At 40.4% G+C, this 22,043-nt stretch overlaps 1 protein-coding gene across 14 annotated transcripts in view; it reads left to right on the top strand.

Annotated features, from left to right (window-relative positions):
* Positions 1-22,043, top strand: part of LOC133631554 (receptor-type tyrosine-protein phosphatase F) — a 595,429-nt gene that overhangs the window by 509,709 nt on the left and 63,677 nt on the right. For all 14 annotated transcript variants that reach the window (XM_062023872.1, XM_062023869.1, XM_062023867.1 and 11 more), the window contains one exon: positions 17,663-17,820. In XM_062023872.1, coding sequence (XP_061879856.1) covers positions 17,663-17,820 — 158 coding nt within the window. The remainder of the gene's footprint in view (positions 1-17,662; positions 17,821-22,043) is intronic.

Here is a 22,043-nt window from a genome sequence, read left to right as displayed (position 1 = left end):
GAGTTATAAAGAGTGGCAGGTCATAATGTAGTTGTTACACATGTCCTGCTGTTTGGCTCCAGTGCAGACCGTAGTCAACCTACAGATCTCAGGGCGGACACTCTGACCACTAGGCCACTGAGCAGTATTAAAGACCCCCCAAAAAATGCATACAAATCAGCGGTTGAAACAATATTGTGAATGGGATGTACCGATATGGACATTTGGTGTTGTTCACAGAGAACAGGGAAGAGGAAAAAGTTGTTCGGTGTAAAAGTGGCTTTTTACTCCACAAACCCCACTGCTTTAGTTTTCACGTCTGCGTACTGTACGTGCGTCACTTGCAACCCCCGCGTCTTGGGATTAGAGCAATAGTCATTACTCATAGCGCCTCCACGTTTAAGTTAATTGTATCGCAAGTCGGACTGGAACTGCCATCGGAAATGTGATTATTTCCGCACTACACAGCGTGTCCTTTCCCTGAACCGACAGTCCAAATCTTTGACAAAAGAGAATCCAACTCCTCTCCGGGGCTGCGGCGGCGTCATACTGCGTCAAAATTCACCCGCAATTTGCTTTTCTAGCTCGGGGAGCGCGGAAAGATTTGCGGAAATCAGTCTACGACCCGGTCCTGGTGCTCTGTCTTGGACCGGGACGTTGCTCACGTTCCTCAATGACCGTAGCCTTGGAAAGAACCTCGAGGGTTTTGTTCTTGTCACCCTGACACATTTATCAGCCCAGAACAAGACCTGCCGGACATTAGGCTACCTCGCCGCGCATTGATCAAACACTTAATAAGGCTTCGGCACTCGGAGGGAAGGAATAGAGGAAGGGGAAGAAGGGAAGAATGTGCCTTGACGTTGCCCCAGAACCTGAGGCGTATAAACAAGCCAGGGGAAGTGTGAAATGGGATGATAGATGCCGCTGTGTATAAACAGTATCATTTAATGCGAGGGAGGGAGCTCGCATGAAATAGTGTGTGATGTGCTTCTGTGAAGCTCACATGAAAGCGGGAAGGCAATTTGGCTGCAGATTGTTAGGGAAGGTGAGGAAAATGTTCCTTCGGCTTCCAGTAGGTAATGCTCCCCAACAAGAAGCGTCTTTGTGGCGCTAATTCGCCTCTAAATGACTGCCGTGTTTGATCGCCAGGAAACGCTTTGACAAAACATTATCAAGAGGGAATTATCACGCGACAAGGGGGAAGTCTTTCTTTCTTTTTCCGCGCCTTTGTTGTAGATATTTAATATGAGAGCGCTAGAAATGTAGGCGATATCGCATCCAATCCCGCATCCCCTTCTTGGAGCCTGCAGGAATCAGGATGCTCGGCGTTGAGGTCAATCAATCAATCAGTGTTTACTTGTATAGCCCTAAATCACGGGTGTCTCAAAGGGCTGCACAAGCCACAACGACATCCTCGGCTCAGATCCCACATCGGGGCAAGGAAAAACTCACAGCCCAGTGGGATGTCAATGAGAATGACTATGAGAAACCCAATGGGACAATGAGAAACCTTGGAGGGGACCGCAGATGTGGGGACCCGCCCTTGGGTGACCGGTGCAATGGACGTAGTAGAGTGGATCTAACATAATAGTGTGAGAGTCCAGTCCATAGTGGATCTAACATAATAGTGTGAGAGTCCAGTCCATAGTAGCTCTAACATAATAGTGTGAAAGTCCAGTCCATAGTGGATATAACATAATAGTGGGAGTCCAGTCCATAGTGGATCTAACATAATATTGTGAGAGTCCAGTCCAGAGTGGATCTAACATAATAGTGTGAGAGTCCAGTCCATAGTGGATCTACCATAATAGTGTGAGAGTCCAGTCCATAGTGGATCTAACATAATATTGTGAGAGTCCAGTTCATAGTGGATCTAACATAATAGTGTGAGAGTCCAGTCCATAGCGGATCTAACATAATAGTGTGAGAACCATTTTGATGGTCAAAAAATATATATATTATGTATATATTTTTTTAGACATGTATCTCGTGCGCACAAGATACATGTAAAAAAATATATATATTTATTTTTTTATTTTTATAAATTTATAAAAAGTTTCTTGTGCGCACGAGATACATGTAAAAAAAAATTATAATTTTTTATTTTTTTTTGACATGTATCTCGTGCGCACGAGAAACTTTTTATAAATTTATAAAAATAAAAATGTATCTTTTTTTTTTACATGTATCTCGTGCACACGAGAAACTTTTTATAAATGTATAAAAAAATAAAATTATATATTTATTTTTTTTACATTTATTTTTTTAAATAAATTTATAAAAAAATAAAATTATAATTTTCTTTTTTTTTTTTTACATGTATCTTGTGCGCACGAGAAAGTTTCTCGTGCGCACGAGATACATGTAAAAAAAATATATATTTTTTTTTTATAATTTTCAATAAATAAATTATTACAAAAATCAATTTCCCCCATGTCCCTTTAGGGGCTCCGTAAGTTTTAAAACAAAATAAAGTATTTTTTTACTCTTACTTGAGTATTTTTGTGAAGTACAAACACTACTTTTGCTCTGTAACATTGCCTTCAGTTTGATCACTACATTAAAGTTAATAAAGTTAAAGTACCAATGATTGTCACACACACACACATACTAGGTGTGGTGAAATCTGTCCTCTGCATTTGACCCATCCCCTTGATCACCCCCTGGGAGGTGAGGGGAGCAGTGAGCAGCAGCAGTGGCCGCGCCCGGGAATCGTTTTTGGTGATTTAACCCCCAATTCCAACCCTTGATGCCATTTTCATAGTCTTTGGTGTGACCTACTGATCTCTAACCACTTAATTGTATCGGGAAAACCAACTGATAATTAAAAAAAATGTGGGGATATCCGGATTACATGTACGCTTCCTCATAGGGTGCGCCACATGTGTCATCCACAGAACGCCCAGGCATGCCATCCTCTCCGTTTCCCAGTTTCTAAGGCCTCACTCTCGCATCGCTCCTGGCTGCCTCTCCTTGCGCCATGATGCCGGGATGAGGAGGAGAGTGTCAGCCTCCCCTCCGGGGGCGGCAGGCGAGACAAATAATGGCTGTCTTTGCATGTGTGTTTGTTTTTGGCGGCAGCATGAACGCCCCCTACGGCTTGTTTAAGCCACTTTGGGAGAAACACGAGGCTCGCAGGGTCAACAGCGAGTCGAAACAAATGTGCCGTGTTTTTTTTTTGCTCGCGCACGGCGGATGGAGAGCTCGGGGGACGCGGCGGCGCAGTGGCGGAGGCTGGCGATTGGCGGGAGTCGAGCAGCCCACGGGCCGGATAGCAGACTGGATATAACATATTTGCCTCAGTCTCTCGCCCCTGTCGTCTCCTTTTGCTCCCTGCCGTATCTCATCGCCCGTTTGTTCGCAAAAAACGCCGCGAATGCAAAACTCGTGCGGACGCTCACGGGAGAGCGAGGAAAGGTCGATGAAGTTGATGTTGCACACACGCTCACACAGGATATGCTTGTCTAAAAATACCACGCCTTGCTGTTCCTCAATTAATAATTAATAGGCGCTGTGCCTCAAATAGCAAGAAAGTGTCAGGTTCAAACACCAAACTATCTGTTAAACAAGACAAGAAGCAAGGAATCAGGCAGGGACAGAGTTCAATTTTGCTCATGAGGAGAAACGTTTGGGGCTGCACACTCAGTTACAGTCTCCCACCACTAAGGCAGTGGTCCCCAACCACCGGGCCACGGCCCGGTACCGGTCCGCGGACCGATTGGTATTTTTTTTTTTTTTTTTTTTATGAAATCAACACAAAAAACACAATATATACATTATATATCACTATATATCAATACAGTATGCAGGGATACAGTCCGTAAGCACACATGATTGTATTTATTTATGTAAAAATTATTATTATTTTTTTTTAATGAAATCAACATAAAAAACACAATATATACATTATATATCACTATAGATCAATACAGTATGCATGGATACAGTCCGTAAGCACACATGATTGTATTTATTTATGTAAAAAAAAAAATTTAAAAAAAATGTTTTTTTTTTTTTTTAATGAAATCAACATAAAAAACACAATATATACATTATATATCACTATATATCAATACAGTATGCAGGGATACAGTCCGTAAGCACACATGATTGCATTTATTTATGTAAAAAAATATTTTTATTTATTTTTTATTTTTTTTATGAAATCAACATAAAAAACACAATATATACATTATATATCACTATAGATCAATACAGTATGCATGGATACAGTCCGTAAGCACACATGATTGTATTTATTTATGTAAAAAAAAAAAAAAAAAAATGTTTTATTTTTTTTATGAAATCAACATAAAAAACACAATATATACATTATATATCACTATAGATCAATACAGTATGCAGGGATACAGTCCGTGAGCACACATGATTGTATTTATTTATGTAAAAAAAAAAAAAAAAAAAATTTTTTTTTTTTTTTATGAAATCAACATAAAAAACACAATATATACATTATAAATCACTATATATCAATACAGTATGCAGGGATGCAGTCCGTAAGCACACATGATTGTATTTATTTATATATATATATATATATATATATATATATATTTTTTTTAAATACACCCCCCCCACCGGTCCGTGGGACAAATTTTCAAGCGTTGACCGGTCCGCAGCTACAAAAAGGTTGGGGACCACTGCTCTAAGGTACAGCCCCCGCGCTCCTCTATTTATTCAGGAGTTCCCTAGTTAACATCACTGAGGCTGCTTCCAGGGGGAGGGGACACATATTACGGTACCCGTTATCGAGACCACTATAGTAAAGAAAAGAGTTGGTACTTTATTCGAATCCCTGGAATCCCATCCCGACCAGAAATGCTCCGTGAGAAATCACAAGAAATGACGTCACGTAGCTCAGTCATTAGGCGCAGATAGGAAAAGCAGGGGCCCGAAAAAGTGCTCCAAGGTGTAATAAAGTTCAAAACAAAAGGTATAATCCAATGAATAACTTTACTAGATTTCAGCAGGGTACAAACACATGACGAACACTTTTACGACCAACCGGAAACATAGCAACCAGGCTAGCAACGCACCTCCTTTACGGCAGCTGTCGCGACGTTCTTAAAGCAACCGCAGCACATGCATATATGACATCTCCCTTTTTTAACTTTTGTTTTTCTTTCCTTGTAAACAAAACAAAATCACACTGTATATGTGTTGTCTGTCTAATTATAAATAATGCAGACGAGGCGTGTTGGCTGAGTTTTTGACGTTTACTTTCACAGCGTGCTCATAACCTCATTCTTAGCTGCCGGGTGGCGACATGCAACAACACTTTTCGGGGCTACCGCGCATGCTCGTCACTCCCGTTGCATGCTGGGTAGTGTAGTTGTTATATTCCTAGCTCATAACATCAGATCTTTCCCCCTATAAAGAAATAATGTTAACTCAATAAAGTGTATTTCTTTTTTTAGCTTTAACTTTTCATTTTTTAGCATTGTAACAACATTTGCAAACAACTTTTCTCTTCATAGAATTTTCTTTCAATAAAGAAATAAAGTGCAAAAATGTCAAAGCATCATAACAAACAGTTATGTTCCAATAGCAGCAGAAGTGCACTTTTTGGAGAGCTGTATTATTTTCAGTTTTGTGCCCAAGGGACTGATTTTATTTAACACTATATTATTATTTATACACCTATAGTGATCACAGAGACAGCTTGTTTTTGTGTTACTGTATATATTTGTTTTACTTAAAAATCCCACTTAATATACTTTGGGTAACAACAGTCAATATTTATTAATTTATTAGATTTTATTTTTTTCTTATATAATAAAAGTGAGCTTTTGTTAAACCAAATATTGTGTGTTTTTTTCCATATACAACAACCTATCTGGACTCGATAAGATAATCGATAAGAGGATTCGATAATAGGCCCGAACTCGATAATTTCTTATCAAACATCATCCCTACTCCTCAGTTCCCAAACGTTTACTGAGTGTTGTTAAAAGGAAAGGCCATGTAACACAGTGGTGAACATGCCCTTTCCCAACTCCTTTGGCACGTGTTGCAGCCATGAAATTCTAAGTTAATTATTATTTGCACAAAAAAAAATAAAGTTTATGAGTTTGAACATGAAATATGTTGTCTTTGTAGTGCATTCAATTGAATATGGGTTGAAAAGGATTTGCAAATCATTGTATTCCGTTTATATTTACATCTAACACAATTTCCCAACTCGTATGGAAACGGGGTTTGTACAATATTTCAAAATATTTTTATTTTTTTTAAATGTAGAAAAAACAATTTAGTGAAAAAAATACATTTTTAAAAAAAGGGTACAAATTGGAGATGTATGTTGTTTTTATTGGACTGTGACATTATATTATGTATAATTATATATTATGTTGTCAATATTCAGTGTTTTATCCTTCATAGTTATATTTTGTATTTAAGTAATGTATTAAACTAAGACTAAGTTTAGATATAGTATACACATTTGTGTTATTTATTGTGGGATTTTTTTTTTTTTTATAATGAATAAGAAAATAGAGCAATGATAGACCCTAATAGACGACTGATACGTTCTGTAGTTGAGTAAACTTGCTGTACAGCCCCAGTATTTGCTCCGTTCTATAAAGAAGCACAGATCATGTGATTGAAAATGCACTTAAGCGAGTGGAGTGGCAGTGTAATTGCCGCCAGGCATTTGCACGTCTAACCATACGGTATAATTAGATCAGAGCACTTAACGGCGACGACATGTTGATTGGATTTATGCGAGTGACTGCGGTAGGAAAAGTAGTGTCGACTTCGCTGAGGCCTCGTTGTTTACAAGCCGCACACCAGCGACGACGATGGGGGGGGGGGGGAATTGCCAGCGATGTCCGAGAAGCATGAGTGACTCTCACAGTCCTTCATTGTGATGCCAAGAAGGGGGGGGGGGGGGCGTGACTGAGTGACTGAACTTTTTATCAGATTTTAGCGGCCCCTCAAATGGATGAGCCGAGTCCTCCGCCGTGACCAACAGACAAAAAGCTCCTCTCTTTTCCTCCGCTGCCCATCCTCTCCCTTAAAGCACAGCTGCCATCATTTGTTACACCACAGGGGGCGGGGAGGGGGGGGAGAAAAATAAACTTTTTTCCCAGGAATGCCTGCAGGGACATAACCTGCAGCCCGTTTAGGCGCCCACAGTAGAAACAGGAAGCCCCGTGTTGGCGTTGTCCCGCTGCTGTGCTCTTGGTTCCTTACCTTATCCCAATAAACATCTGTAGGTTGTGAGGGCCCCCCTTTCCACTATAGCTAGAATGATGAAAAAAAATATCTAGCACTAGATGGGAGTAGAGAGTTGCAACCTCACTTCAGAATGCAAAACACACAAAGTAAAACAAATATTTTACTTTTGTAGTTGTGAGGACCGACCGCTGTTGCTGGGTAGATTTGACCACACACACACATAGTAGTACGTTCTGTGAGTTGGCCATTTTTTAAGGACAGCAAAGTACTCAATGAAGGTAACCATACTTGCCAACCCTCCCGTTTTTAGCGGGAGAATCCCGGTATTCAGCGCCTCTCCCGACAACCTCCCGGCAGAGATTTTCTCCCGACAAACTCCCGGTAATCAGCCGGAGCTGGAGGCCACGCCCCCTCCAGCTCAATGCGGACCTGATTGGGGACAGCCTGTTCTCACGTCCGCTTTCCCACAATATAAACAGCTTGCCTGCCCAATGACGTCATAACATCTAGGGCTTTTAGAGAGTAGAGTGCACAACTGCGCACACAACAAGGAGACGAAGCAGAAGAACGAGGAAATTACAGAAATGGCGACGCCGTCGACGAGCAAGATGAAGAAATACGCTTGCAAGTTCCAAAACGAATGGAAACAAGAATTTCAGTTCATCCAGGACAGTTCGAAGGGGAAGGTGTATGTTGCCTGTAAATATGTAGAACAGACTTCTCCATTGAACACGGTGGCCGAAATGATATACTCATCATGAACGGAGAAGTTAAACAGGACAATACTGCCATCTAATGGATAGCCACCGGAACACTGAAATTCAAATATTTCTTTTATGTAGATAAAATTTAGAAAAAAAAAAAAAGAAAAAAAAAAATATATATATATATATATATCTATATCTATCTATATCTATATATAGATATATATATATATATATATATATATCTATATATATATATATATCTATATATATATATAGATATATCTATATATATATATATATCTATATATATATATAGATATATATAGATATAGATATATCTATATATATGTATATATATATAGCTAGAATTCACTGAAAGTCAAGTATTTCATATATATATATATATATGAAATACTCGAGTTGGTGAATTCTAGCTGTAAATAACCACGCCCCCAACCACGCCCCCAACCACCCCCTACCCCCCACCTCCCGATATTGGAGGTCTCAAGGTTGGCAAGTATGAGGTAACACATGTAAATTGAAAATAAATCATATCTCGCTAATTGCTCAACCTATTTTCATTCAGTTTACATTATTGTATAAATGTACAAAACATGTACTGCATATACAAATGTATGTACATAATAAGTAGAAAATGAAACATACACAAAATGTGTACATAAATACATAGAGTACAGTATACACACACACACACACATAGCAGGCCTAGACAGGAGGAGGACAGAGTGTAGGTACACAGAACATCATAGGGTCAAATGTGCGAGAAAATGAGAGCAGACAGTGTTGACAAACAATGTTGCAACCTTGTGTGGGAACCGCAGGTGCAGAAACACAAAAGAAGAATCCCTGTGGGATGCAGAAACTGGCAGAGAAATTTCCATGCAACATTCATGTTGTTGTTACTCAGCCGGCGTTTGTGGGTCTCACAATCAAACACTTTTATGTTAAAATACTGAACAGATGTTTACCTTATCCCAATAAACATCTGTAGGTTGTGAGGGCCCCCCTTTCCACTATAGCTAGAATGATGAAAAAAAATATCTAGCACTAGATGGGAGTAGAGAGTTGCAACCTCACTTCAGAATGCAAAACACACAAAGTAAAACAAATATTTTACTTTTGTAGTTGTGAGGACCGACCGCTGTTGCTAGGTAGATTTGACCACACACACACACATAGTAGTACGTTCTGTGAGTTGGCCATTTTTAAGGACAGGAATGTACTCAATGAAGGTAACACATCTAAATTGAAAATAAATCATATCTCGCTAATTGCTCAACCTATTTTCATTCAGTTTACATTATTGTATAAATGTACAAAACATGTACTGCATATACAAATGTATGTGCATAATAAGTAGAAAATGAAACATACACAAAATGTGTACATAAATACATAGAGTACAGTATACACACACACAGCAGGCCTAGACAGGAGGAGGACAGAGTGTAGGTACACAGAACATCAGAGGGTCAAATGTGCGAGAAAATGAGAGCAGACAGTGTTGACAAACAATGTTGCAACCTTGTGTGGGAACCGCAGGTGCAGAAACACAAAAGATGCAGAAACTGGCAGAGAAATCAAACACTTTTATTTTAAAATACTGAACAGATGTTTATTGGGATAAGGTAAACATCTGTTTAGTATTTTAACATAAAAGTGTTTGATTGTGAGGCATTAAAAAGCCACAAAATGCAACGGGTCCATCAGACCCACAAACGCTGGCTGAGTAACAACAATATGAACGTTGCACGGAAAATTTCTCTGACAGTTTCTGCATCCCACAGGGATTCTAAATTTTGTGTTTCTGCACCTGCGGTTCCCACACAAGGTTGCAACATTGTTTGTCAACATTGTCTGCTCTCATTTTCTCGCACATTTGACCCTCTTAAGTTCCGTGTACCTACACTATGTCCTCCTCCTGTCTAGGCCTGCTGCTGTGTGTGTGTGTCTGTGTGTACTGTACTCTATGTATTTATGTACCCTTTTTGTGTATGTTTCATTTTCTACTTATTATGCACATACATTTGTATATGCAGTACATGTCTTGTACATTTATACAATAATGTAAACTGAATGAAAATAGGTTGAGCAATTAGCAAGATATGATTTATTTTCAATGTAGATGTGTTACCTTCTTGGAGTACTTTGCTGTCCTTAAAAATGGCCAACTCACAGAACTCACTACTATGTGTGTGTGTGGTCAAATCTACCTAGCAACAGCGGTCGGTCCTCACAACTACAAAAGTTAAATATTTTTTGCATTCTGAAATGAGGTTACAACTCTCTACTCCCATCTAGTGCTAGATATATATATATATTTTTTTTCATCATTCTAGCTATAGTGGAAAGGGGGGCCCTCACCAAACGTGGGTCCACACAAAGTAGGCAAGACATGTGTGTGTGTGTGTGTGTGTGTGTGTGTGTGTGTGTGTGTGTGTGTGTGTGTGTGTGTGGTACACAGAACATCAATTTCCACACTTCTATTAGCCCCGGGTCCAGTGGACCCGGACATCTTATATGTACTAGAAATGTGTAGGGGGGTGTATGGTGTGTGCTCATTAAATATGTATTCTGATATATGTTCTTCACATAAAATGAGCCAAAGTCACTGAGTCTCAGTTTGAAAAATCAATGAATTGTATCATTTTTCTTTTAATAAAAATATGAAAACGGGTCCCACAGACCCAAACACCACACAAGGGTGTCTTGGTAAGGCAAATGTTGGACATCTGCACACGGGGGATTGGGGCGCCATAGCTCGGTTGGTAGAGTGGCCGTGCCAGCAACGTGAGGGTTCCAGGTTCGATCCCCGCTTCCGCCATCCTAGTCACTGCCGTTGTGTCCTTGGGCAAGACACTTTTACCCACCTGCTCCCAGTGCCACACCCACACTGGTTTCAATGTAACTTAGATATTGGGTCTCACTATGTAAAAGCGCTTTGAGTCACTAGAGAAAAGCGCTATATAAATATAATTCACTTCACTTCACACAAGTGGACCTGAACAACGTATCTTCAAGTACTTGAGATGAACTTCCCTCTCATCGTGCATAAGAGGGCCATCGCCAAGTCAATAGGGTTTGAGGACGACACTGCAGTCGGTTAATTGGTGTGTGCTAAAATCCCAGAGAGAACTGACCTTGGAATCAGCACACACCCGCGTCCTGTCCTCCATTTGTGTGGACTGTCTTGGCTTCAGGCTGATAGAAGCTCTTGCGTCATCTTGCTTGCGTGACTGTTGATGCAGACCGGAGCTCTGTGATTGGTTGGCTTTTTTTGGGGCATCATTTGCAGGTTTACCTTCCCGCCTGTCCTCTGCATCAACTTGCTCAGGTGTCAATCAATCAATCAATCAATCAATCAATCAGAGTGTATTTATATAGCCCTTAATCACGAGTGTCTCAAAGGGCTGCACAAGCCACAACGGCATCCTCGGCTCAGATCCCACATCAGGGCAAGGAAAAACTCAACCCAATGGGATGACAATGAAAAACCTTGGAGGGGCGACCGGTGCAATAGACGTCGAGTGGATCTAGTTAATAGTGTGAGAGTCCAGTCCATAGTGGATCTAACATAATAGTGTGAGAGTCCAGTCCATAGTGGATCTAACATAATAGTGTGAGAGTCCAGTCCATAGTGGATCTAACATAATAGTGTGAGAGTCCAGTCCATAGTGGATCTAACATAATAGTGTGAGAGTCCAGTCCATAGTGGATCTAACATAATAGTGTGAGAGTCCAGTCCATAGTGGATCTAACATAATAGTGTGAGAGTCCAGTCCATAGTGGATATAACATAATAGTGTGAGAGTCCAGTCCATAGTGGATCTAACATAATATTGTGAGAGTCTAGTCCATAGTGGATCTAACATAATAGTGTGAGAGTCCAGTCCATAGTGGATCTAACATAATATTGTGAGAGTCCAGTCCATAGTGGATCTAACATAATATTGTGAGAGTCCAGTCCATAGTGGATCTAACATAATAGTGTGAGAGTCCAGTCCATAGTGGATCTAACATAATAGTGTGAGAGTCCAGTCTATAGTGGATCTAGCATAATAGTGTGAGAGTCCAGTCCATAGTGGATCTAACATAATATTGTGAGAGTCCAGTCCATAGTGGATCTAACATAATAGTGTGAGAGTCCAGTCCATAGTGGATCTAACATAATAGTGTGAGAGTCCAGTCCATAGTGGATCTAACATAATAGTGTGAGAGTCCAGTCCATAGTGGATCTAACATAATATTGTGAGAGTCCAGTCTATAGTGGATCTAGCATAATAGTGTGAGAGTCCAGTCCATAGTGGATCTAACATAATAGTGTGAGAGTCCAGTCCATAGTGGATCTAACATAATAGTGTGAGAGTCCAGTCCATAGTGGATCTAACATAATAGTGTGAGAGTCCAGTCCATAGTGGATCTAACATAATAGTGAGAGTCCAGTCCATAGTGGATCTAGCATAATAGTGTGAGTTCAGTCCATAGTGGATCTAACATGATAGTGAGAGTCCAGTCCATAGTGGATCTAACATAATAGTGTGAGAGTCCAGTCCATAGTGGATCTAACATAATAGTGAGAGTCCAGTCCATAGTGGATCTAGCATAATAGTGTGAGAGTCCAGTCCATAGTGGATCTAACATAATAGTGAGAGTCCAGTCCATAGTGGATCTAACATAATAGTGTGAGTTCAGTCCATAGTGGATCTAACATGATAGTGAGAGTCCAGTCCATAGTGGATCTAACATGATAGTGAGAGTCCAGTCCATAGTGGATCTAGCATAATAGTGTGAGAGTCCAGTCCATAGTGGATCTAACATAATATTGTGAGAGTCCAGTCCATAGTGGATCTAACATAATAGTGTGAGTTCAGTCCATAGTGGATCTAACATGATAGTGAGAGTCCAGTCCATAGTGGATCTAACATAATAGTGTGAGAGTCCAGTCCATAGTGGATCTAACATAATAGTGAGAGTCCAGTCCATAGTGGATCTAGCATAATAGTGTGAGAGTCCAGTCCATAGTGGATCTAACATAATAGTGAGAGTCCAGTCCATAGTGGATCTAACATAATAGTGTGAGAGTCCAGTCCATAGTGGATCTAACATAATAGTGTGAGAGTCCAGTCCATAGTGGATCTAACATAATAGTGTGAGAGTCCAGTCCATAGTGGATCTAACATAATAGTGAGAGTCCAGTCCATAGTGGATCTAACATAATATTGTGAGATTCCAGTCCATAGTGGATCTAACATAATATTGTGAGAGTCCAGTCCATAGTGGATCTAACATGATATTGTGAGAGTCCAGTCCATAGTGGATCTAACATAATAGTGAGAGTCCAGTCCATAGTGGATCTAGCATAATAGTGTGAGAGTCCAGTCCATAGTGGATCTAACATAATAGTGAGAGTCCAGTCCATAGTGGATCTAACATAATAGTGTGAGAGTCCAGTCCATAGTGGATCTAACATAATAGTGAGAGTCCAGTCCATAGTGGATCTAACATAATAGTGTGAGAGTCCAGTCCATAGTGGATCTAACATAATAGTGTGAGAGTCCAGTCCATAGTGGATCTAACATAATAGTGAGAGTCCAGTCCATAGTGGATCTAACATAATAGTGAGAGTCCAGTCCATAGTGGATCTAGCATAATAGTGTGAGAGTCCAGTCCATAGTGGATCTAACATAATAGTGAGAGTCCAGTCCATAGTGGATCTAGCATAATAGTGTGAGAGTCCAGTCCATAGTGGATCTAACATAATAGTGTGAGAGTCCAGTCCATAGTGGATCTAACATAATAGTGAGAGTCCAGTCCATAGTGGATCTAGCATAATAGTGTGAGAGTCCAGTCCATAGTGGATCTAACATAATAGTGAGAGTCCAGTCCATAGTGGATCTAGCATAATAGTGTGAGAGTCCAGTCCATAGTGGGGCCAGCAGGAGACCATCACAAGCAGAGACGGGTCAGCATATCAATCAAGAGCTGTGATTGTTAGTTTTTTTCTGTGCAATATTGAAATAAGTTAATATTAAAAAAATATATATGATGAAATAAAACTTCCGCCCGAATGCAGCTGAGACAAGCGGTAGAAAATTGGATGGATGGATAAAAACATACCACTTGGGGTACGGTGTGGCGCGGTCGTCTCTGCTTTGTCTGCGTCACGGCACTCCATGTTCCCTTGGCAGTCAGCAGGCCGATTCAGGGTCTGAAAACCCTGATAGGAGACGATGTCCCTTTGCAAAGATAGAAAAAGTACAACTTCAGCACAATTGATAATAACTATAGCAACGGCCCTTAAGCATAAGAGTTGTGTGATAATATATACATAATTATTCTAACAGCTATATAAATATAATTTACTACTACTACTACTACTACTTGTTTGACTTTTGTCAGCCATCTGCTGGACTTAAGTGGACCTGCAACATGTAGAGGATATTCCTCCTGGTCCTTGCCGGGTTCACGTCACCTTTCGTACTTGACCTTCCTGGTGTGTGTCCCAATACACACAAGCGCACACACACACACACACAAACATACACAACACCTCATAACTAATAAAATTGTTCTCGTCAGCTGCACAAGATAAGCAAAGTTCTGCAGAAAGAGGCAAAGCAGCAGCAGAACTCTTTGAGCTCATCCTTGCTTATCTTTCCAATTAATATCTGCTTGTGTGCCCAAGAGCAGGCCGCTGTGCCGCTAATGATCCGGATTACTGACAACCCGCCCGCCCCTGCCGCACACTGGGGTCTCAATTCCCCGCCAGGACCGCGGTCTGTCACCCGCGGATGTCGCCTCACCTCCAATCTCCTCTCCTCCAAACGGCGACATTGTGCAGTGAGGAGCACGCAGAGCTCTAATGACAACAAGCTTTGCCGTTCTCTCTCCCTTGTCTTCATCTGCCACCTCGCTCTCCTGCGGTTTCGCTTCTCTTCCCCCCCCCCCCCCCCCCCAGACGCCATAACTGACTTGCCTCAGACCTCAGACACCCTCCCTCCTTCTTCTTTCATTTGAAGACGAAGGAGCAGAGGAGATGGTCTCATTTACAACCAAGGTAGCGACGCGCCGTGCCGTCACCTCCCCCAGCGCCCCCACCTCCCTTGTCCGTCGCGGCGTGCACACTAATGAAGAAGGGATGAGTCCTCCGCCGTGCCCCCATTTATCTGAGCAGGCCTGGAGAAGGTTCCCTCCTCCCCCTCCATCCCTCGCGAGATCACCTCTCTTGGCCTTATCAAACGGTTCGGCGTCTGTGGAAAACAAAAAAAAACTGGGACAGATGTGGTGCTACTGTTGGGACTTCGGTGGATAAACTCTTAACAAAGAAATTAAACTGTAAAAACATCCATCCATCCATCTTCTTCGGCTTATTCGAGGTCGGGTCACAGGGGCAGCCGCCTAAGCAGAGAAGCCCAGACTTCCCTCTCCCCAGCCATTTCGTCCAGCTCCTCCCGGGGGATCCCGAGGTGTTCCCAGGCCCAGCCGGGAGACATAGTCTTCCCAACGTGTTCTGGGTCTTCCCCGTGGCCTCCTACCGGTCGGACGTTCGGGTGGCATCCTGACCAGATACCCGAACCACCTCATCTGGCTCCTCTCCATGTGGAGGAGCAGCGGCTTTACTTTGATCTCCTCCCGAACGACAGAGCTTCTCACCCTATCTCTAAGGGAGAGACCCACCACCCGGCGGAGGAAACTCATTTCAGCCGCTTGTACCCGTGATCTTGTCCTTTCGGTCATAACCCAAAGCTCATGACCATAGGTGAGAATGGGAATGTAGATCGACCGGTAAATTGAGAGCTTTGCCTTCCGGCTCAGCTCCTTCTTCACCACAACGGATCGATACAGCGTCCACATTACTGAAGACGCCGCACCGATCCGCCTGTCGATCTCACGATCCACTCTTCCCTTACTCGTGAACAAGACTCAGAGGTACTTGAACTCCTCCACTTGGGATTGAGAGCTTTGCCTTCCGGCTCAGCTCCTTCTTCACCACAACGGATCGATACAGCGTCCGCATTACTGAAGACGCCGCACCGATCCGCCTGTCGACCTCACGATCCACTCTTCCCTCACTCGTGAACAAGACTCTGAGGTACTTGAACTCCTCCACTTTGGGCAGGATTCTCCTCCCCAACCCGGAGATGGCACTCCACCCTGGACTCAGACTTGGAGGTGCTGATTCCCATCCCAGTCACTTCACACTCGGCTGCGAACCGATCCAGTGAGAGCTGAAGATCCTGGCCAGATGAAGCCATCAGGACCACATCATCTGCAAAAAGCAGAGACCTAATCCTGCAGCCACCAAACCGGATCCCCTCAACGCCCTGACTGCGCCTAGAAATTCTGTCCATAAAAGTTATGAACAGAATCGGTGACAAAGGGCAGCCTTGGCGGAGTCCAACCCTCACTGGAAACGAGTCCGATTTACTGCCGGAAATGCGGACCAAGCTCTGACACTGATCGTACAGGGACTGTAAAAACAATGGTATTATAATTTAGAGTAAAAAAAAACGAGAAGCTCAGGCACCTCAGGTCAAAAAGTAGAGTCTAACAGCTACGGCTGTAGGCGACCTCTGATATACCCTTTATTAAGAACACCACAATATGGCCGTAGATGCATTTGAAGTATGATGAGAGCCCGGCATCCAAAACTGAAATTGTTCTTTACAATGAACTCATCAGCACTACAGGGATTAATGCTGACTGAGCAGTTTGCTCCTTACCATTATTACAACATCAGTTCTTGTGCTGCAGTGTTATACAACACAGTGTTCCCTAGACCAGTGTTTTTCAACCAGTGTGCCCTAGACCAGTGTTTTTCAACCAGTGTGCCGTGAGATACAGTCTGGTGTGCCGTGGGAAATTATGTAATTTCACCTATTCTTCCATATCAGTAGGTGGCATCCGGTAGCTAATTGCTTTGTAGATGTCGGGAACAGCGGGAGGCAGTGTGCAGGTAAAAAGGTATCTAATGCTTAAACCAAAAATAGACAAAAGATGAGTGCCCCTAAGAAAAGGCATTAAAGCTTAGGGACGGCTATGCAGAACGAATCTAAAACTGAACTGGCTACAAAGTAAACAAAAATAGAATGCTGGATGACAGCAAAGACTTACTGTGGAGCAAAGACGGCGTCCACAAAGTACATCCGAACATGACATGACAATCAACAATGTCTCTACAAAGAAGGATAAAAACAACTGAAATATTCTTGATTGCTAAAACAAAGTAGATGCGGGAAAAATCGCTCAAAGGAAGACATGAAACTGCTACAGGAAAATACCAAAAAATAGATAAAGCCACCAAAATAGGAGCACAAGACAAGAAGTAAAACACTACACACAGGAAAACAGCAAAAAAGTCCAAATAAGTCAGGGTGTGATGTGACAGGTGGTGACAGTACACCTACTTTGAGACAAGAGCTATATTGATGCATGCTTGGTTATGCTTTAAAGTCATATCCAACAATTGCGACAACGACTTTTTACTGTCAACTGAGTTTCGTTTTCTAATCATTTCTGCTGGTGGTGTGCCTCCGGATTTTTTCAACGCAAAAAATGTGCCTTGGCTCAAAAAAGGTTGAAAAACACTGGCCTAGGCTATCACAGGGGTTACGTCCAAGCTGTAATTAGAGCATTTGTTTAATAAATACTGTATGTTTTATTCATTTTATATGTTCTTATCTTGAAATGACTTGTGAATAGCTTCTGCTGTTCAAAAATTCATATCTCATGTTCTTTTTTTCCCCCCCACACAGATGACATATTCGGCCAGTCCCTATTCGGACCCCATCCAGGTCACAACACAGTCTCTGGCTCAGGGGCCGGAGCAAACGGAAATGCTATGGGTTTTGGGCCCGGTGTTTGCCGTAGTCCTAATCATCAGCATCGTCATCGCCATCCTGCTCTTTAAGAAGTAAGTCTTTTTTTAAATTTAATTCAATGTTTTTTTTGCTATTTTTTTCTTATTGGTTGCAAGAATGCAAACAGTAAGACAGCCTTTACAATATGGATCAAAACTCGCTTTTGTACATCACTAACAACTAGAGATGTCCGATAATATCGGCCGGCCGATATTATCGGCCGATAAATGCTTTAAAATGTAATATCGGAAATTATCGGTATCGTTTTTTTTATTATCGGTATCGGGTTTTTTTTTGCTTGTTTTTTTTTATTAAATCAACATAAAAAACACAAGATACACTTACAATTAGTGCACCAACCCAAAAAACCTCCCTCCCCCATTTACACTCATTCACACAAAAGGGTTGTTTCTTTCTGTTATTAATATTCTGCTTCCTACATTATATATCAATATATATCAATACAGTCTGCAAGGGATACAGTCCGTAAGCACACATGATTGTGCGTGCTGCTGGTCCACTAATAGTACTAACCTTTAACAGTTAATTTTACTAATTTTCATTAATTACTAGTTTCTATGTAACTGTTTTTATATTGTTTTACTTTCTTTTTTATTCAAGAAAATGTTTTGAATTTATTTATCTTATTTTATTTTATTAATTTAAAAATAAAAAAGGACCTTATCTTCACCATCTTCACCATAACTGGTTGTCCAAATTAGGCATAATAATGTGTTAATTCCACAACTGTATACATCAGTATCGGTATCGGTTGATATCGGTATCGGTAATTAAAGAGTTGGACAATATCGGAATATCGGATATCGGCAAAAAGCCATTATCGGACATCCCTACTAACAACTAATAATGACAATTATTACGGATGGTCAAATGGTAGAGAATGAAATAAACACATACATCTTCAAATAATTAATTGAATATGTCATTAATGAATTAAAATTGGAATTAAATACGTACATTTGTAATTGAATGTGTTGTTAATTTATTTAATACCAAATTATCTATATTTTTTTCTTTTTTAACTAGTTATTTCAATATTCAATAATTATTTTGCAATGTAATTATTATTTCATGATTTAAGTGTTTCATGATTTCATTAATTTTGAATTTAATTATTTTTTTGAAAATGTTATCCATCAAACTAAGCCATCGGGCAGGGCTAACACAAATTTAGCCCAATAATTGCTTTTGTCTGAAGCCCATAAGTTCGGAAGTCTTTCAGAACATTGCGGCTATAGGAGGATATTCTCATATTTTGGGGGGTTGGTGGTAAATATTTTAGACCAGGGCTATTCAACTTCATAATAAAGAGGGCCCAAGGGCTCAGGGGCCAGATGTCGAAATGTGGATGTTTTGTCAGAAAGTGTCTTTGCAGTTTATATTCCTTTAAAACTGTGCTTACTTAATTGCGTGTGCGGCTAGACGGATAGTTAACAGCATAAAGAAACAGAAGTTGTTGTTGAGGTTTGATTTTTGAATTTGAATATGTTTCCTTCCTCAATTTTGTTTCTTTACACATCTTCCTTCATTTAGGCTTATAAGACTGAAAATATAAACATAAATAAACATTACAAAATTATAACGTCCATAATCATGACCATTGTGTATTTTACATAAATAAAATAGAGGGTTCAGTGTTAATACATTCCCACAATAGACAGATGTTTACGCATAAAGAAATTAAACAATCACAGCAAACACACAATGAATGTGGCTCAACACAATTAAACCTAAGGTGTAGTGCTATCGCCCTCTACTGGTCAAATTCAGCGCTATATTATACTAACTTTGAGTATCTAATAATAGAAAAGCGCGATATAAAATATAATCCATTATTATTATCATTATTATATTTATTAAACAAGCTCAGACAAAAACCACACGACCACGAATGCAAAAGACATCACAAAGTCGTCCATTTCTGTACAAAACAAACACAATATCTACTTACAAAGATCAAGTTTTGTGTGGATTTGCTTGTCTGGAACAGTAAACAAGGAAACTGGCTGGGGGAAGAACATTCATTCTTAGTTGTCCAGTTGCTGTTAAAAGTCAAATTTTCGCAATTTATTTAGATTGTTTTCGGGGTTGATAGTGCCATTATTGTTCAGAATGAGTAGTCTTCTTCTACTCACCACACTGCTGCTTCATTGTGACGCATAAGCTTCGGTGGTGCCCCCCTGCGGGGTGGTGGGAGTACTGCATGCATGAGCAACCCGAGTTTGAATGGTTTTATCAAACTTTGGCGGGCCGGACGTGGCCCAAAGTCCACCAGTTGAATAGGCCTGTTTTAGACTTCTATAAAGTATGTTAAAGTCAAAGAATTATTACAAGATGTTGTTATTTTTGCACCCTCCGACCAAGATATCGACCGGTGCTCCTCTGCCTCCTTGGTCGAAGTCGTAAGTGGCAGGTAACCAATCAGGTGTTAAGACCCTCCTACTCACTTTGACAGATCAGATGAATTAATTAACTTCATAAAATAAACAATTCAGTAGTTAATTAAATTGTAAAAAATAATTGAATCATGAAACAAGTAATTCAATTGTGAAATAAATATTCAAATTGTGAAATAATTAAATAAATAATTGTCAGGTTCAAACTCTGATGACATCTATTAAACAAGACAAGAAGCAAGGAATTAAACAGAGACATAATTAAATTTGGCTCAATTGAGGAGAGACGTCTGGGCTGAACTATTGACAGTCTCCCCTATGCTCTGGCGAAAGATTGTACGCCTCCTCTTTTATTTGGACTTTCCCTGATTACATGGCAACAGCTGTTTCTAAGGCACGGGGGTCGTAAACAGCCATCGCCTTTGGTTACAGAACAGTTCAAAGAAAAGGTCGGAAACAGTTCACAGAAAAGGTAGTAAAACAGTTCAAAGAAGAGGTCCTTTTAGGGAAGTCAGGTCCTGCTTCCTCTTCACTTTTGTAGATCTCGGGTCAAAACAATATCTTTCTGTTGATTACAGTACATCAAAGAAACAGAACACCTTCATGTTGCTTCCCGTCCTACACAGTGGAGTTTTACAAGCCTTCTTCTTGGTAAAAGACAGCTTTTGTCTTCTCGCCGGGAACTCATTGAAAAACAAAGTTTTGTGATAACTTAGATACAATTATTCTGACAATAATACAATTACTTAATGCCACATTTACTGTATTTTTCGAAGTATAAGTCGCTCTGGAGTATAAGTCGCACCGGCCGAAAATGCATAATAAAGAAGGAAAAAACATATGTAAGTCGCACTGGAGTATAAGTCGCATTTTTTGGGAAAATGTATTTGATAAAAGCCAACACCAAGAATAGACATTTGAAAGGCAATTTAAAATAAATAAAGAATAGTGAACAACAGGCTGAATAAGTGTACGTTATATGAGGCATAAATAACTGAGAACGTGCCTGGTATGTTAACGTAACATATTATGGTAAGAGTCATTCAAATAACTATAACATATAGAACATGCTATACGTTTACCAAACAATCTGTCACTCCTAATCGCTAAATCCCATGAAATCTTATACGTCTAGTCTCTTACGTGAATGAGATAAATAATATTATTTGATATTTTACGCTAATGTGTTAATAATTTCACACATAAGTCGTTTCTGAGTATAAGTCGCACCCCCGGCCAAACTATGAAAAAAACTGCGACTTATAGTCCGAAAAATACGGTAATTAAATTGTGAAATTAATATTCAAATTGTGAAATAATTAAATAAATAATTGTCAGGTTCAAACACTGATGACATCTATTAAACAAGACAAGAAGCAAGAAATTAAACAGAGACATAATTAAATTTGGCTCAATTGAAGAGAGACGTCTAGGGTGTACTCTTGCACAGTCTCCCCTATGTCTGGCGAAAGATTGTACTTATTTGGACTTTCCCTGATTAGATGGCAACAGCTGTTTCTAAGGGAGGGGGGTCATAAACAGCCATCGCCTTTGGTTACAGAACAGTTCAAAGAAAAGGTCGGAAACAGTTCACAGAAAAGGTCGTAAAACAGTTCAAAGAAGAGGTCCCTTTAGGGGAGTCAGGTCCTGCTTCCTCTTCGCTTTTGTAGATCTCGGGTCAAAACAATATCTTTCTGTTGATTACAGTACATCAAAGAAACAGAACACCTTCATGTTGCTTCCCGTCCTACACAGTGGAGTTTTACAAGCCTTCTTCTTGGTAGGTTCAAAGACAGCTTTTGTCTTCTCGCCGGGAAGTCATTGAAAAACAAAGTTTTGTGATAACTTAGATACAATTA

The sequence above is a fragment of the Entelurus aequoreus genome, linkage group LG16, assembly GCF_033978785.1.
Source record: "Entelurus aequoreus isolate RoL-2023_Sb linkage group LG16, RoL_Eaeq_v1.1, whole genome shotgun sequence".
NCBI classification, from domain to species: Eukaryota; Metazoa; Chordata; class Actinopteri; order Syngnathiformes; family Syngnathidae; genus Entelurus; species Entelurus aequoreus.
The sequence above is the reverse complement of the archived record's forward strand: the minus strand, read 5'-3'. Positions and strand labels throughout refer to the sequence as shown.